Source organism: Pagrus major, chromosome 19, assembly GCF_040436345.1.
Source record: "Pagrus major chromosome 19, Pma_NU_1.0".
Classification (NCBI taxonomy): Eukaryota; Metazoa; Chordata; class Actinopteri; order Spariformes; family Sparidae; genus Pagrus; species Pagrus major.
Window position 1 is genome coordinate 30288160 of NC_133233.1, and position 16149 is coordinate 30304308.

General features: G+C 42.4%; 1 protein-coding gene across 2 annotated transcripts in view; it reads left to right on the plus strand.

Moving 5' to 3' along the window:
• The window catches only part of LOC141014521 (piezo-type mechanosensitive ion channel component 2-like), a 56760-nt gene extending 43147 nt beyond the window's left edge, over positions 1-13613 (plus strand). For both annotated transcript variants that reach the window (XM_073488345.1, XM_073488346.1), the window contains 20 exons: positions 21-511; positions 903-1217; positions 1287-1388; positions 1462-1618; positions 1715-1897; positions 1994-2174; positions 5447-5546; positions 5687-5834; positions 5926-6013; positions 6087-6213; positions 6299-6457; positions 6822-6969; positions 7692-7880; positions 8114-8206; positions 8303-8469; positions 9885-10001; positions 11396-11475; positions 12099-12312; positions 12613-12754; positions 12935-13613. In XM_073488345.1, the coding sequence (XP_073344446.1) occupies positions 21-511; positions 903-1217; positions 1287-1388; positions 1462-1618; positions 1715-1897; positions 1994-2174; positions 5447-5546; positions 5687-5834; positions 5926-6013; positions 6087-6213; positions 6299-6457; positions 6822-6969; positions 7692-7880; positions 8114-8206; positions 8303-8469; positions 9885-10001; positions 11396-11475; positions 12099-12312; positions 12613-12754; positions 12935-13036 (3303 nt within the window). In that variant the 3' untranslated portion in view covers positions 13037-13613. The remainder of the gene's footprint in view (positions 1-20; positions 512-902; positions 1218-1286; positions 1389-1461; positions 1619-1714; positions 1898-1993; positions 2175-5446; positions 5547-5686; positions 5835-5925; positions 6014-6086; positions 6214-6298; positions 6458-6821; positions 6970-7691; positions 7881-8113; positions 8207-8302; positions 8470-9884; positions 10002-11395; positions 11476-12098; positions 12313-12612; positions 12755-12934) is intronic.
• Positions 13614-16149: the final 2536 nt, after the last annotated feature.

Genomic DNA, 16149 nt, shown 5'->3' on the forward strand with positions numbered 1-16149 from the left:
ATTTTTGTTTGTTTGTTCAGGGTAATGTTCCCACCAGAGAGGCGATCCATGTTTACTACCAAGAACAGATGATGAAAAGCTCCAGAGAGTCAGGCCTGGACTACAGTACCCATGAGGCCAAGCTGCAGACCTCAACAGACACGGGGAGGGAAGAGGAAGATGAAGGATTGAGTCCTGATACAGATGAAGAAGAAGCAGGTCAGACAGCAGAGGAGAAACTAGAAACTGAACCAGGAGGAGATTATCCAGATAAACCAGAACTAGGACCTGAAACAGTTTTAGGAGCTGATGGTCCTGATGAACCAGGACCAGTATCACAACAGGAAACCTTGGGGGCTCCATCCTCAGCAGAAGGTGATCCAGCCATGGAAGTTAAAGGTGAAGAATACCAAGAATGCTCGGTGGCTAAAACCTGCCAAAGATGGCGACCCAAACTGTTTAGGATGGCAAGAGTCCAGTCCTTGTCCTCTTCATCATCCTCAGAGGAAGAACACATCAGTCAGACTCACAGGTGGGTTCTTCTGAAAGAACATGAACAATAGAAACATTCATAAACAACATATATATTAATAAAAAATATATACAATTGTTAAAAATATAAACATTCATATACAATAAAATACATTTGTCAACTATATATACATTTAAAGGGTTATATTTGACTGAAGAAGGACAGACAGACAGACAGACAGACAGGAGTCTTTTTGTTTTGACACATCTGATGTAGTGGTGAGCATGTTAACATAGGGATAGTTTTTATCTCTGTGCAGTTTGTTGCCTCAGAAGATTAGCGTAGCTTAAGCTTAGCATTAGCACAGCATTAGCTCAGTCAGTTCAAAAGGGGCTTTATTGGCATGAAAGTTCAGTCACTTAGTATTCTTAATTTGTCTCTGTTTGAACAGTGGTGGAGAATCAAACCAGCAACTTCCTGTGGACAAACAACCAGCTCATACCTTCCCCAGTGCCTCCTCCCCGTCTACCCCCTCCTCTCCCATCCTCCCCCCCTCCTACAGCCTCGCTCTGGGCCTGGATGTGCAGGAGGGGGAGGAGGGGGAACACAGGGGGAAGAGGGGGGAGGCGGGGTCAGGATTCAGGAGGCGGCTGCTGGTTCACACTCCAGGTGAGAGGAGTGATTTCCTGTCTGACTCTGCCTCCACTTCCTGTCCACTGGCATCTCACACTCAGGAGCTGACAGCCTGCGAACTGCTTAGGAACAGGTGAGTCATAAGTGAGTCACAAAGGTCATTCACCTGTAAGCTGCTGCTGATCCACATATTGTGCTTTAGGACTTTTTACAATGAGGAGCTTGAGTCATCGGACCATTTCTATAGCAACCAACACCAGCTGCTCCAGCTATGCTATGCCCTCTACAACATCCTGGCAGCAAGGTAAGCTCTGCACCACAGGTAACTCCACACATTCTGTCTGTGTGCCGAGAAAATGATCACCTCCTTCTGTCAGGTCGGAGACAGTGTGTTACCTGGTCATCGTGTTGAACCACATGGTGTCAGCCAGCTGCCTGACACTGGTACTTCCTGTTCTGGTGTTTCTGTGGGCGACGCTGTCCGTCCCTCGACCCAGTAAGACCTTCTGGATGACAGCCATCATCTACACCGAGGTGCACACTACTCTGCTGCTGTCACCTACCTTTATTTAAAACATCTGTGAACAGGCGTTACACTTAGTCTACTTGTCTGTCTCCCTGTGTCCTCAGGTCACCATTGTCATCAAGTATTTCTTCCAGTTTGGTTTCTTTCCTTTCAACCAGAAGCTGGAGGTGGACCGTTCCAAACCTTTCCACCCGCCAAACATCCTGGGGGTGGAGAAGAAGGAAGGCTACGTTCTGTATGACCTGCTGCAGCTGCTCGCTTTGTTCTACCACCGAGCCATACTCAAGGTAGAAAACACTAAATTATACCACCAAGCCTTACTCAAGGTAAAGAACCATGAAGTACTCCACGATTTACTCCACCTTCCACATCCTCCACTGCAGTGCCATGGACTGTGGGACCAGACAGTTACCATGGAGACTGACATTCTCCGTCACCATGATGACCAGGCCAACTCCACCCATGGTGCCACCACTATAGATCCGGCCGACGCCATCAACACACTGCGGCGACGAGGCAGGAGACGGACACGCTCCAACTCCACCCAACTGCGCTCTCCAGCAGGTAGAATCTAACACACCTGAACACAGTGGCTTCCTGTCAGTTTGTCTAGATTGTTTTTAGCAGGAAAGAGGGATCATTTGTGTTCATTCACACAACTCTGAGTGAAGTCAGTACTATGTAGAGACTCTGGTTCTCTCTCTTCATTTTCCCCTCTCCTATGTAATGTAACGTTCATGAAGTAAACTACATTTCCCCTCCAGCTCCAGTCAGCATTCAACATTACAGAACAAACACCCGACAATGGCGGTCACCTCCGGATCACTGCTGCAGTCAGTCTGATACATACCATTTTTTAATCCCAAAAGTTACAAAGTAATCTCTGAGCTCTCCTCCCGTCGGTATACTGCTCCGGATCAGAATCTGATGAGACTCCCCTGGAAGCTCTCTTCCTGAGCTGGAGGCTTGGAGCAGCTGAGTAAACGACACTCAGCAATGCCCTGTGATTTACAGGAATTTTTGCAGGACTTTACAAGGACTATTTTTAAATGGTGTGAATTTCAAATATGATTGTGTTGCCCAGCATGAAGAGATGCACACTTGCGTCTTTGCATTGACATTGTATGTAATCTCCAAATGCAAAAAAGAAAGTTTTGCCTTCTGTGGGAACACACTGGCAGATGAGATAATGTGCTGTAACTCGTTGCTCATCTTGTCTCAATACCCAGAAAAGAGAACGGATGAGACTGAGCTGATACAGGTGCACCTTTTCAGGCCACTAAGCTTGTGGACGGCCTATGGCTTTTTGCTCATTAGTTGAGTGTTTTTTGTTTTTTTTTTCTTTATTTTTATAGAAAGAACATAAACAACATACAACATACAGAAAAACATAGAACAAACAGTTGGTCACCTACACATTCATAAAGACATTATACTGATGGAGATACAGGTCAGTTCATACAGTAATGGCTCAGTGAGCATCTCTTGTGGTCACAAACACAATCCATTTTTCTCAGTATTGCAAATACTTATCCATCCTTAGACTTAGCGAAAAGGTCATCCTTTCCATATTTTGAATATTAGTCACAATATCAATCCAGTCTGTCTCTGTTGGAGGTGTGGCCTGCAACCATTTTCGGGTTACAGCTTTCTTGCTGGCTGCTAAAAATATTTTTAAAAGATATTTGTCTCGCACCAGTAAATGGGGTGCAATATTGCCCAAATGGATTGTAGAAAAAGAGCAGTAAACTGGCTGAATAGCTGGGCAGCTCCAAAATATATGAAAATGGTCTGCTAGCTGTTCCTCCAACACAGACCTCTGACCCTCCCCCCTGTCTGCACACATTTTAACTTAGGAGTTATGAAATCTCTAACCAGATCCCGCCAGCAGAAATCTCTCCAGAGACCAGAACTAGTGGAAGTTGACTGCACAGAGCAGATATTCAACCACTTTCCTTCTGTGATGACAGTTCCAGATTCTTTCTCCCACTTTAATCTAACCTTATCTGTTGAGCGTTTCTTATTAGATCGAATACGGGAGTACAGTTTTGAAACAAGTTTGTTATTGTCCTTATTTTCGTACATGTCAATAAATATGTCAATTAAGTTGGTCTCACATTCCTCTGTTGGTTTTATCTCATCATTAAAATAAGACCTGATTTGAAGATACCTAAAGAAATCCAATTTTTCTAACCGATATTTATCTGAAATTTTATGAAAACTATCAAATTCTCCCTTCGATGAAATTGAACAATAAGAAGTGATTCTCCTTCTATACCAATGTTTAAACCTCCCGTCAATCCTTGCGGGCTTGAATTCAGGGTCAAAAGCAACCCATCTCAGCAGTTTAGACTGTCTTTCCAGTAATGGTGATTTACATTCCTTAAACCAAATTCGAAGGCAAACTTTAGACCATTGATCCAGGCCACTAGAATGCTGCTCATACAGTATTTTACTACCCAGTATAGATTGTAACGGTATATCTTATTGTGAAGTTTCCAAATCCTTCCATTTTGCTGTATAATTTGGGTTGCAGCAGCATGCTAGTGGTCTCAATTGTGCTGCCTTATAGTAGTCTGCCAAGCATGGCAGTGATCTACCCCCTTTCACTTTAGACAGTTGCAGTGTTTTGAATTGAATCCTTCGCCTTCTACCCGCCCATATGAATCTTGAGATCCACTTATCCCATTCGATAAATTGCATTGGCGTGACCATTACTGGCAGGGATTGGAAAAGATGTAAGAGTCGGGGAAGTAGGTTCATTTTTATTGTTTCTATCCTATTGTGCATGTCTAAGGGCAGTTGAGACCATCTGTCAATATCTGACTTGATGTTTTTACTTATGGGACCATAGTTGCTTTCATATATTTTGGATAGATCTTTAGGTATTCGAATCCCCCAGGTACTTAATTTCCTTTGAGTTCCATTTAAAATCAAATTTATTTAGCATGTCTTTTTGAGGAGTGTAGTTATAGCTTAAAATGTAGTTTTTTTGCACATTTAATTTATATCCAGAGAAGGTTCCAAAGTCTTTTAGTGTAGACATCAACCTAGGGATGCTAACCTCTGGCGCTGTTATAAGCAGTAATACGTCATCCGCATATAGACAAATCTTTTGCTTCAAGCCTGACCAATATTCCTTTTATTACCGGGTCATCCCTAATTAACTGTGCTAAGGGTTCAATAAATAGGGAGAGAAGAGCTGGGCTGAGAGGACATCCTTGACGCAGCCTCACTCCAGCTCAATGGCCTGTGAGTGATGTCCGTTGATTTTTATTCTGGCATCTGGAGCAAAGTATAGGGTTTTAAAACATCTAATTGAGTCATCTTTAAATCCAAATCTTCTCAGCGTCAGATATGTGTACTGCCAGAGAACCGAGTCAAACGCCTTTTCGGCATCTAGACTGAGTACTACAGCTCTGTAATTTCCCTTAGTCACATGATCAAGTACATACAGCACTCATCTAATATTGTCTTGCGTCTGTCTATCACGCACAAAGCTAGTTGAGTGTGTTTTAACAGTCAACAGTGACCCGAGGTGGTGGTTCACATTTTTGAAAAAGACACCAGGGCCAGATCAGAGATTCTCACTGGTCAGCCTCCCGGGGAAAGCTTCAGAATCTGGAGGATTGATGTGGATTCTGTCCTGGTCATTGATCAGTTGACCAGCTCTTAACTCTCATAGGGATCCAGGACAGGTGGAGATAGAGGACAGGGACAGGGGGTTGGATCAGCGGTGGAAAATGTATACACTGATGAAATATGCTCGAAATAAATGCATTATTGTTTAAGTGCTGTTGATGTTTTTCTAGTCTTCTTCTTCATGTGTTTTTCAGGCAGTGTGAGCTCCAGAGCTCAGCAGCCCAGCAGGTTTGATCTGCTGTTGGAGAAACTTAGAGAACTTACCATTAGAGGCCAGGTGTACTCTGTTAGCAGGTATGCTAACACCAAAGCTAACAAATGTCCAGTGAAGCTTGTCATTTCATCATCATCATTTTTCTTATCAGTTTCTTTTTTACTGAAGTGAAACCATAACCTTCCTCTCTCTCTCTCTCTCTGTCTGTCTGGTGTGTTAGGTGTAGGTCTCTCTACCGTCCAGTCCTTCAGTTCTTCAGAGCTCTTGTCCAACCAGAGTACAGTGCCGTCACTGATGTTTACGTTCTTATGTTCCTCGCTGACACCGTCGACTTCATAATCATCGTCTTTGGCTTCTGGGCCTTCGGAGTAAAGTTTAATTGACATCAAGTCACACATCACTTGCTCAAGCTTCATTATAATCTATCTGATTCTATTTAATTTTATTTAAACTTCCCAGAAACACTCTGCAGCTGCTGACATCACTTCCTCCCTCTCTGAAGACCAAGTGCCTGAAGCTTTCTTGGTGATGGTTCTGATCCAGTTTGGTATGTCTACACCTGTCTATCTGATACCTGTCTGTCTTTTTACCTTTCTCAATGTCCACCCCTCTGTCTTCAGGTACCATGGTGATAGACAGGGCTCTGTACTTGAGGAAGACAGTTTTGGGGAAGTTGGTCTTTCAGGTGATTTTGGTTTTTGGGATTCACTTCTGGATGTTCTTCATCCTGCCAACAGTCACTGAGAGGTAACTCACCTTCACCTGTTGACTCATTAATGTAACGAAGCTGCGGTTTGACTTAGACATCATCTGTCTGTCTGTCTGTCTCCAGGCGTTTCAATCAGAACCTGGTGGCTCAGCTCTGGTATTTTGTCAAATGTGTTTACTTCGGTCTGTCAGCCTATCAGATTCGATCTGGTTACCCGACACGAGTTCTGGGAAACTTCCTGACGAAGAGCTACAACTACCTCAACCTCTTCCTGTTTCAGGGGTGAGTCCCTATCAGAGTCCAACACACACCAAAACACAGCCAACATTTAGCATAATGTAGCAGAAAGACTAGAATCGGGGAGAAAACTGTGAGCCTATCTTGGCACAAAAACTCAGAGAGAAACTGTTAGCCTAGCTTAGCATAAAGATTGAAATCAGGGGGAAACAATTAGCCTGGCGCTTTGAGATTAAAAAGGACACCTTACAAGCCTGTCAGATGCTGCACCAGTTTTTCACCAGACTGTTATAAAATGAACATTTTAACAACATAGTGTTCCTAAACCTTACTTTAAAGTCCCTGACTGTTGACATATGTTACTTCTGTCTGTTTATACCTGTCTGTCTGCCTGTCTGTGTGCTTACAGTTTCCGTCTGGTTCCCTTCCTGACGGAGCTGAGGGCAGTGATGGACTGGGTGTGGACAGACACTACCCTGTCTCTGTCCTCGTGGATCTGTGTGGAAGACGTTTACGCCCATTGTTTTGTCTTAAAGTGTTGGAGGGAGTCTGAGAAAGTATGTGTCTGTGTACTTATATATTCATATGCAGGGGCGGGCTGGGGTTGAAATTCAGCCCGGGAGTTGGTTTGGAGAGACCTTGTATCCGATCGCATGACGGACGCAAGTGGAACCGTAATTTTAACACGAATACTTTATTTGCAGTATAAAAACAATCTAATGATATTGAACACAACACACACAGATTAGTCAGTCAGTAGAGTGCATTGAAGTACATATGCTCACACATACTATGCATACTCAACAATCAAAACTACTGTGTGTGTGTGTTTAATGATAAGTGTAAAAGAGCTGTATGATTTAAAGGTTGCATGTGCATGTCTTTGTGGCGTTTATGTTTTGAGCCCTGTCACTATGTGACGGACAATAAAGTTTTTTGAATCTTGAATCATTAGCTAGCAACATGGAACTTCTTCGGAGTAAATGAGCCAGATAAAACACAAGCCATCTGCAATCTATGCAACGAGAGCATCTGCAAAAAGTTTCAACACGACAATGACGTCATTGATCGGATCGGTGAATTAAGACATTACGGCCGATCTATTGTCAATAAATAGAAAAAAAAAACAAAAAAAAAAAACAGTACTGCCGATCTCACAAATTGCATAAAGTACTGCCGGTTCGGCCTGAAACAGACTGGCCGTTCGGGAATACTCCTGAAGCTCCCTATGGCCAGCCCGCCCCTGTTCATATGTATTTTTGTGTGTATTTGTACACAGAGATACCCTCAGCCTCGTGGTCAGAAGAAAAAGCGGGTGGTGAAGTATGGGATGGGTGGTCTGATCGTTCTGCTGCTCATCTGTATCGTCTGGTTTCCACTTCTCTTCATGTCGCTCATTAAATCTGTCGCCGGAGTCGTCAACCGACCACTCGACGTCTCTCTTACCATCACACTGGGAGGCTTCCAGGTAACTTCACCTGCACCAACTCACTTGTACTGAGTAAAAAGGGTCCTTTGTGTTGTTGTTGTTGACAGTAGTTACAGTAGTATTTACAATATTAGTACTATAACTGTTGTGTTGTTGTTGACAGTAGTTGCAGTATTATTAGCAGTATCAGAACTATAACTGTTGTGTTGTTGTTGACAGTAGTTGCAGTATTATTAGCAGTATCAGAACTATAACTGTTGTGTTGTTGACAGCCGATCTTTACAATGAGCGCACAGCAGAATATGCTCAAAGATCTAACTGAGGAAGACTTCAACTCCTTTGTCAGCTCCTACAGCTACACACCTGTAAGTTGTCTACAGTACTACTACAAACCGTCATTGCAGTACGGTGCTGCAGCATGTAGTTTAATTTCAGTAACCTTTGTTTTCTGTATTTCCCAGAGTGCCTTGCAGTTCCTTGAGGCGTATGGTCATGAGGACGTGACATTGGCAGAGCTGCAGGGCAGCAGTAACTCTCTGTGGACCATCAGTCCCCCCAGCAGGCAGTACCTGAGCCAGGTGCTCAACCTGGATCACTTTCCCCTGACTGTGTCCTGGACCATTCAAAGGTCAGCTGTATGATTCATCAGTGATCAATAATTATTAATACTTCCCCTTGATTGTGTCCTTTCTGTGACCATTCTGTTTATGCAGCTGATCCAAAATCAATCAATGTTTGGAGGTGCAGACAGTACTATTATTAGCAGAAGTAGTAGTAGCAGTAGTAGTTGTAGCAGCAGCAGTAGTAGTAGTACTAACAGTAGCATTGGTAGTAGTAGTAGTAGTCTGAGGGAAAGAAGCTGTGAAACTGCTGTTGGTCAGAAAGTAATTGTAGATCCAGTGTTTAGGTATTCTGTGAGTAAGGTTAGTTGAAATATTTAAAATTGTCTAGATATCTTTTGTGTAAATCCTTGTGAAACTGTTGATGCTGAGTGGCTATTAGCTAGTTTCGGGCCAACTCAGCTGTGGTGACTAGGCTTGATTGCAGGGCGGAGCTAACCCTGCATGAGGTAAATCTAGCACATATGGGCTAGTCACTACAGCGTCAGGACAGCCGAACAAAGACTTAGGGAGTCTCTCTGCAGGAGTCCATTGAGGGAGTCCAAGTAACCCACTGTCCACCACCCCTCGCAGCCACGAGTCCCACCCAATCCCAGTCAGGACATCAAACCAGAGAAGATTTCACCGAAGACCCACTGCTCGAGGCTGTAACCCAGCCAATCTCTGTTACCCAACATTCTCCACCGGTACTGAACTTGAAGTACTAGGGGGGCTATGGAACTGCCAGTCTGCAGTCGAGAAGGCGGACACCATTTCAGCCTATGCCTCCCTGCAGACTCTCCACTTCCTGGCCCTTATGGAGACCTGGATCACTCCAGAAAACACTGCCACTCCAGCTGCCCTCTCACCTGCCTACTCATTCTCACAATCCCAAAGACATACAGGTCGAGGAGGAGGAACTGGACTCCTCATCACACCCACGTGGTCCTACAACTTCACCTTGTCTTCATACGCTCCTGTAGAACTTCGGCACTCTCTGTTACCCCGCTCACTGTGTCCGACCACCACTTTGTATCCTTCTCTTTCCTTGAGGTGCACCACCTCCCTCGCCCCTACACCTCACACTGTCACTGCCCGCCGCAACCTGAAATCCCTCTCTCCCGCCACTCACTCCTCACTACCATCCACAAAACACCGAGGAAGCCTCCTCCACTGTGGCTGAACTTGGTATCACTGACTCTGCTTTAACCTTGTTCACATCATACCTGACAAATCGCACCTTATTATTACCAAAATTGTTTCTATTTTTTCATTCTTACTTTATCGACGGTGATATGTCGTGGTTTCTTTCTTGTGACAAATGTACTTATTGTAAGTCGCTTTGGACAAAGGCGTCTGCTAAATACCCTAAATGTTAATGTAGTAGTAGCAATAGTGTTAGTCAGAGGTCATAGTACCTGAAAACAATTTCTTGTTCTTACAGGAACTTGAGTCTGGGGGCAAAGGTGGAGCTTGCGTCAGGTAAACATGTCACCTACCTCGATGATCCGACTCGTCTAGAGCTGATCCAGCTGCTGAATGGAACCAGGACTCTTCCTGTGTGAGTACAGGGGGCGAGCTTATACACAGAGAGGCGGGGCTACATGTTCAGGGGGCGGGACTCTACAGCTTACTGTGATACGTTTGTCACCCATAATGCATCAGCGCTGCAGCAGACTGACAGGTTTGTTTTCGTCAGTATAGTTTATGCTCAATAATGATTGTTACTGATAAAATCAAACATGTCTCATACTGTTTCTGCTCTGTGGATGTGTCTCCTTGTACCCTTCTATGTATAGATTGTAAACTGCAGCTTTACAGTGATGATGATAGGTGTTCAATATATTGAGTACCCGGGACCCACAGGTGGTCACAAATAAAATATGTGATTTCTGACAAATTGAAATGTTAAACTTGTGTTTGATGTTTTATGGTTATAGTCATGGTTCTATGTATGATGAAAATGTCACATAAAAACAAATTAAATCAAAAATGTGTAAACAAAATATTGGCACATCTATGGCTTCCCTATGAAAGTTGATGAGTAAGTTAGCCGGTGACTTTGGTTTTGTCAGAGTACAAAAACAAATTAAAAAATAGAGGCTTTCAGTGGTATAACATCTCAAACGGCTCCAGCCCTGCTCTGACAGTGTTGTCTGCAGCTGACTGAGGAGATGCTCCATGGTGCACCTCTGAGATTTTATAAATAAACTTAAACATCATTAACTTTCTCTGACTGTGTGGAAATCTGATGTTTTCACATCCCAGATGACGATGTAAGGTGTTAAAACGTGAGTCTGAGGCTGCAGGTAAAACATACTGATGTAGGCTAATAAGGAGTTTAGTGTGAACTGAAAAAAAGACAAACAGTTGAATGTTTTTATTGAACCGCAAAATGTGATTCAACTGATAAAATCCTGAGTAGGGTACAGCCCTATCACATCATCGTGATACACTTGTCTACACAGTTCAAATAAACTTAACAGAGGTTTATGTCTTTGGTTTCAACTAGCGAGTCACTTGAATAGTAAAGCTTCATCCATCACCATTACCACAAAAGAATACAGAATCGGTCAGAGCTGACTATTCTTGGCAGTGACCCAGTTAGTTTTCTTCACCAGTACCAAGTTTGGAGCTTTGACTGTTGAAATCTGTGTGTCAGGGTTGGTCTTATTGCAGCAGAAAGTATCATCATGATGATTGATATATGCACACAGTGTGCAGATGGTCAGAATTGGTGAACAGCAGATTATTTTCTGTCTTGACAGAAAGTTTCCTGTTATGATTATTTCTATAAGGAATTGTTGTTCACAATGTAGCATTATCAGGGATGAAATATGGTGCGTCCCTGGGAACTGGGGAGTTCACTGCGTCCTTTCAGATTTGAATGTGTCAGAGATGCAGGACACATACCTATCAACATTACTGGCTTTATGTCTCTGTGTCTGTTTTCAGGGTGATACAGGATGTGTTTCCATGTTTCATTCGAGCTCCCAGTGATTCCAACGCCAAACCCATCGAACAGCTTTACACAGGTGTATAATTTCACACAGTTATCATTAAAACCACCAGATTAATGTCCAACAGTTTAACGATCTGAAATCACTGTCACTGTTTGTTTTTAATTCTTGAAGTAAATCTAAAGAAAAAACTACATTTCAAGGAGGTAGAAGTTAATTTATTACTGCTTCACAGATCGGTCTCAGAACACCGTCTTCCAGGAAGAATGAACTGTAATAACTTGAATCGTCTCAAAATGACCATAGAGAAGCTGAAGACGACCACAAAGAGACTCAAAACTACAACAAATACCCTAACCCTCACCCTAATGATAACAAAGACTCAAAATGACAACAAAGATTTAAACGACAACAAAGAGACTCAAAACAACAACAAAGAGACTCACAACAACAACAAACAGACTTGAAACAACAATGAGACTCAAAACTACAACAGAAATTTAAACGACAACAAAGAGACGTTAAACAACAGACTCAAAATGACAACAAAGAAGCAAAAAGACAACAAAAAGACTAAAAACAGTAAAGACACAAAATGGCTGCTATGAGACCATTCAGATTTTGGTCCTTTGCTGTGTAAACATCAAACAACATCTCTCTCCCAATCATGTGACTTCTCTGTTCTCTCCTCCAATCAGATGAACGTTACAAAGAAATCTTGCTTGCCCTGGAGCGGTCCACCAATCAGAGCCGAGAAATCCAGGAGTGGTGGATTGTTGACCAACCAGCTGCCAGCCTGGTGCCTGTGGGGGGTGGAGCTTCTTTGGGTGACAGGAGGGAGGCGGGGCTTCAGTTGTTCGTATTCAGTGACAAAGTCAGTCCACCAAGTCTGGGCTTCCTGGCTGGATACGGGTACACATTGCCTTAAATTACTGCAGTAACTGTGATATTATTGCAGTGAACTCACATGAGTAACACATGTTGATACTAGCAGCACCATAAGTAGTAGTAGTAATGCAGTAGTGGTGGCAGTGTCAGTAGTGGTAATAGTAGTAGCACTAGCTCTTGATGTTGTAGTAGTAGTTGCACAACAACATTAACCCCAGCACCTACGGCGACACAGGAAGTATTGTTTTGGTACATTATATAACCAGTCACCTTCTCCTCATTCTTCTTCTTCTTCTTGTTTTTCATGTGTGTTTGGCCCTGCAGCATCATGGGATTATACGCCTCGGTGGTTTTGGTGATCGGGAAATTTGTGCGAGAGTTCTTCAGTGGGATCAGTCACTCCATCATGTTCGAGGAGCTGCCCTGCGTTGACCGCATCCTCAAACTGTGCACTGACATCTTCCTGGTAACATTTAAAACACTTTATTAACACAATGATACTTCCCCAGGCTCCGCACTCTGATGTGTCACCCTGTTAGGAAAAAAGTGATAGCGATAAAATAAGTGTTTATCTGATGGGTTTGGGTTTGCTGTCTGATCTGATTGTCCTTCATGCTGTTATCTGATTGGCTGTTTTCTGTCTCAGGTGAGAGAGACAGGTGAGCTGGAGCTGGAGGAGGAGCTTTACGCCAAACTTATCTTCCTGTATCGATCTCCAGAGACTCTCATCAAATGGACACGACGCTGACCAGACTGCTGATTGATCAGCACGGTACTGATTCTACCTGTAGTGACATCACAGACCGTGACATCATCAGTCATCTCCGAACTGTATGGTTCCTGTAATCTTCTTGAAATGGCATACGGAACCTCAGAGAACATTCTCCAGATGTTACGTTAAAGAACGCAGGAACCATCAGAGATAATATTTAAAGAACCCTGCTGGACCAAAATTGAAATCATTTCCACACTCTAATTTTGAAAGGTAAAAAAAACCCATGACACCTGGGAGAGCTTTACCTTTCTACTGGGTGACCAATGGCAGCAGCTTGGAGGCGGAGCTAACCTTCCGATGAAACCTGAACTGATCTGAGGGCAGTGTTGCACAGCAGTGTTGGGAATATAATATTGATGATTATGAATCGCTGCAGGGATATGTCATTTCCTGGAAAAGCTGGAATTCACTAATGCAGAGCATGTAAAAGTCCTTGAAAACAAAATTCACCAAAAATTCAAAACATTCGATTGGACACTGCTACAGGGACTAACAGAACAGGAAGTGATGTCACACACTGCAATCAACAATAAAAGTCCCAGCACAGTCACTCAGCTGTTCTCATTTATTTTATTTATTTTGCGTTAATGTTTACAGGTATTTCTGTTAGCTATGTGGGTTACACCCCACCTTTCCGAAACCCCGTTGTTACGAAAATAGACTTCCATTCTTCGTAATTGCGTGGTTTCCCATTTTTTCTAAAGACCCCGCTGTTCCGAAAAGGCTATTGGGGAACCCCTAACCCTAACCCTAACCCTGACCCTATTGGGAAGTAATTGGAACTTGAAAGTCGGATTCGGAACAGTGGTGTTTTGGAGTGGGGGTGTTTGGAATGGAGGTGTTTCGGAATGGACCGGCCGTCCCAGCTATGTATTAGCTGTATGATAGCTGTAGTTAGCTCTACTTTTAGCTTTACTTTAATTGTAGGTAGCTCTATGTTTTTTTTAGCTATGTTAGCTGTAGTTATGTCTAGCTTTAGCTTTATGGTAGCTGTGGTTAGCTCTGTTTTAGCTTTACATTAGCTGATACTTAGTTATCATGATACTAGAATATTGATACAAATGTTACATCTTATTGTTGTTATGAGTATACTTGCAAGCACCAAAAGCCAGCAGGTTCTTTTATTAGCACACCATTAGGTCCGTGCTAGGGCTAAGTTAGCTGTATGTCAGTGTTATTCTTGCACTTCTTTAGCTTTAGATTAGCTTTATGTCAGCTCTATATTTGCTCTTTGCTAATGTCATCATTAAATTGGCTTGCATGTCATGTCTTCATTAAATCTACATTAGCTATGTTTAATGTGTGCGTAGCCTAGCTTAATATTAGCTCTAGTTAAGCGCTGTCAGCTCTGTTAGCTCTATTACATCCACATACTGTTAGGTCTACATTAGTTAGGGTTCCTTTTATGTTAGCTCTGTTTCTTTTGGGTCATTCCGCCTGTTCTGAGGTGGAAGGTGAACAGAGCTAAGCTAACTCCATGAACCAATAGGAATGATAATGGTGTAGGATGTCCCGCCCCACCAGGTACAACAAAGTTAACAGGTGAGTGAGTCAGCTAGCATGAACATGACTTGTAATCAGAGGACATAAGTGAAAACAGCTGCAGTCACAGCACATGCACACGCACGCACACACACACACACACACACACACACACACACACACACACCTTAAGTGAAAATGTATTTATTGAATGAAGGAACATGAGACTTTCATGTCAGAAAATGAATATGAATTTTGTTTCTGTTGATTTGTGTGTGTGATTATGAACCAAGCTGTGATTACAGCATTATTTGGTTTGAATATAATGAAAGTGGATTTATTTGGCTACCTGTCAAATGTGTTCATATCGATACATGTTAAGTGATTGTTGTGAATATTCTGCAGTGTTCCGCAGTATTTTTTGTGGTTACACTGTAAGAATTGTAATCAAGAAGCTACTGTAGAAAATCACAGTAATCAAATAAACTTTAATGAATTGCTCCAAAATGATATGATTTAACAGTAAACTGGCTGTTTCGACATAATACAGTAGATTGCTGGTGTAATGGCGCTCAGCTACACTTCACTGTAATAGGCTGGTCTAACCCCTCGACTATTTGCTGTGTGAAGAATTATGAGTTAATACAATAATGTATTAACAACAAATTACACTAAGCCTGCTTTACATTCATACATTTTGCCCGCTAAAGGCAGGTCACACACTGCAAACTCCAGAAGAACAGCAAGTTATTTTAACACTGCGGCAAACTCTCTCAACTCGTTAATTATCTTTATCATAAACCAAAGTGCATATACTGATTTTTCAAGGGGTTACACTCTAATGAAGACACATTGTGTTGTACACACTGCTACACTGGACAACTCGCTGCTGTGATTAAAAAAAAAAAAATTAAATAAGCATGAAATAGCTCTATATATCAATATATATATATGTCTCTCCTCACCCTGTTGATACAATATAAGTAAAAATAAATATTCTGGTATCCCCACCCCAAAGGCACCTGTCAGTACTTGCTCTAAATAAAGAGTGAATTGACAACACCAGTGTATGTCAAAATGCCAAATATTAATTTTTTCTAAAAATCTCACCAGACGGGTTTTGCAATTACAAAATTAACAATTACAATATAACAATCCAGGATCTGTTAATCTTCTCCCCGTTTTTCATTAGGATGTAGTAATTACAGCATGTGAATCGCTGACCGTCTTGATTTTTAGGAAAGTCTGTCTCTATCTGAACTTATTAACAGTAATAAGTGATTTTAATCTCCCCCACCAGGTTATTTTATGGTTGTCAGATTTTCTGACTAACAGAAAGCAGAGGGTTTCTGTAAATGGCTGTGTTTCAGACTTCTTAGCTCTGTCCACCGGTTCACCACAAGGGTGTTTCCTCTCCCCCTTACTTTTTATTTTATATACAGATGAATGCAGAAGTGTTAGGCAAGGCAGCTACCTAGTCAAATTGTCTGACGACACTGCACTGCTGTCTCTTCTTCAGGGATCTGAATCATGACACAGGGAGGCTGTTGTTGATTTTGTTTGATGGTGTGACAAAAACTACTTAGACCTAAATGTGACTAAAA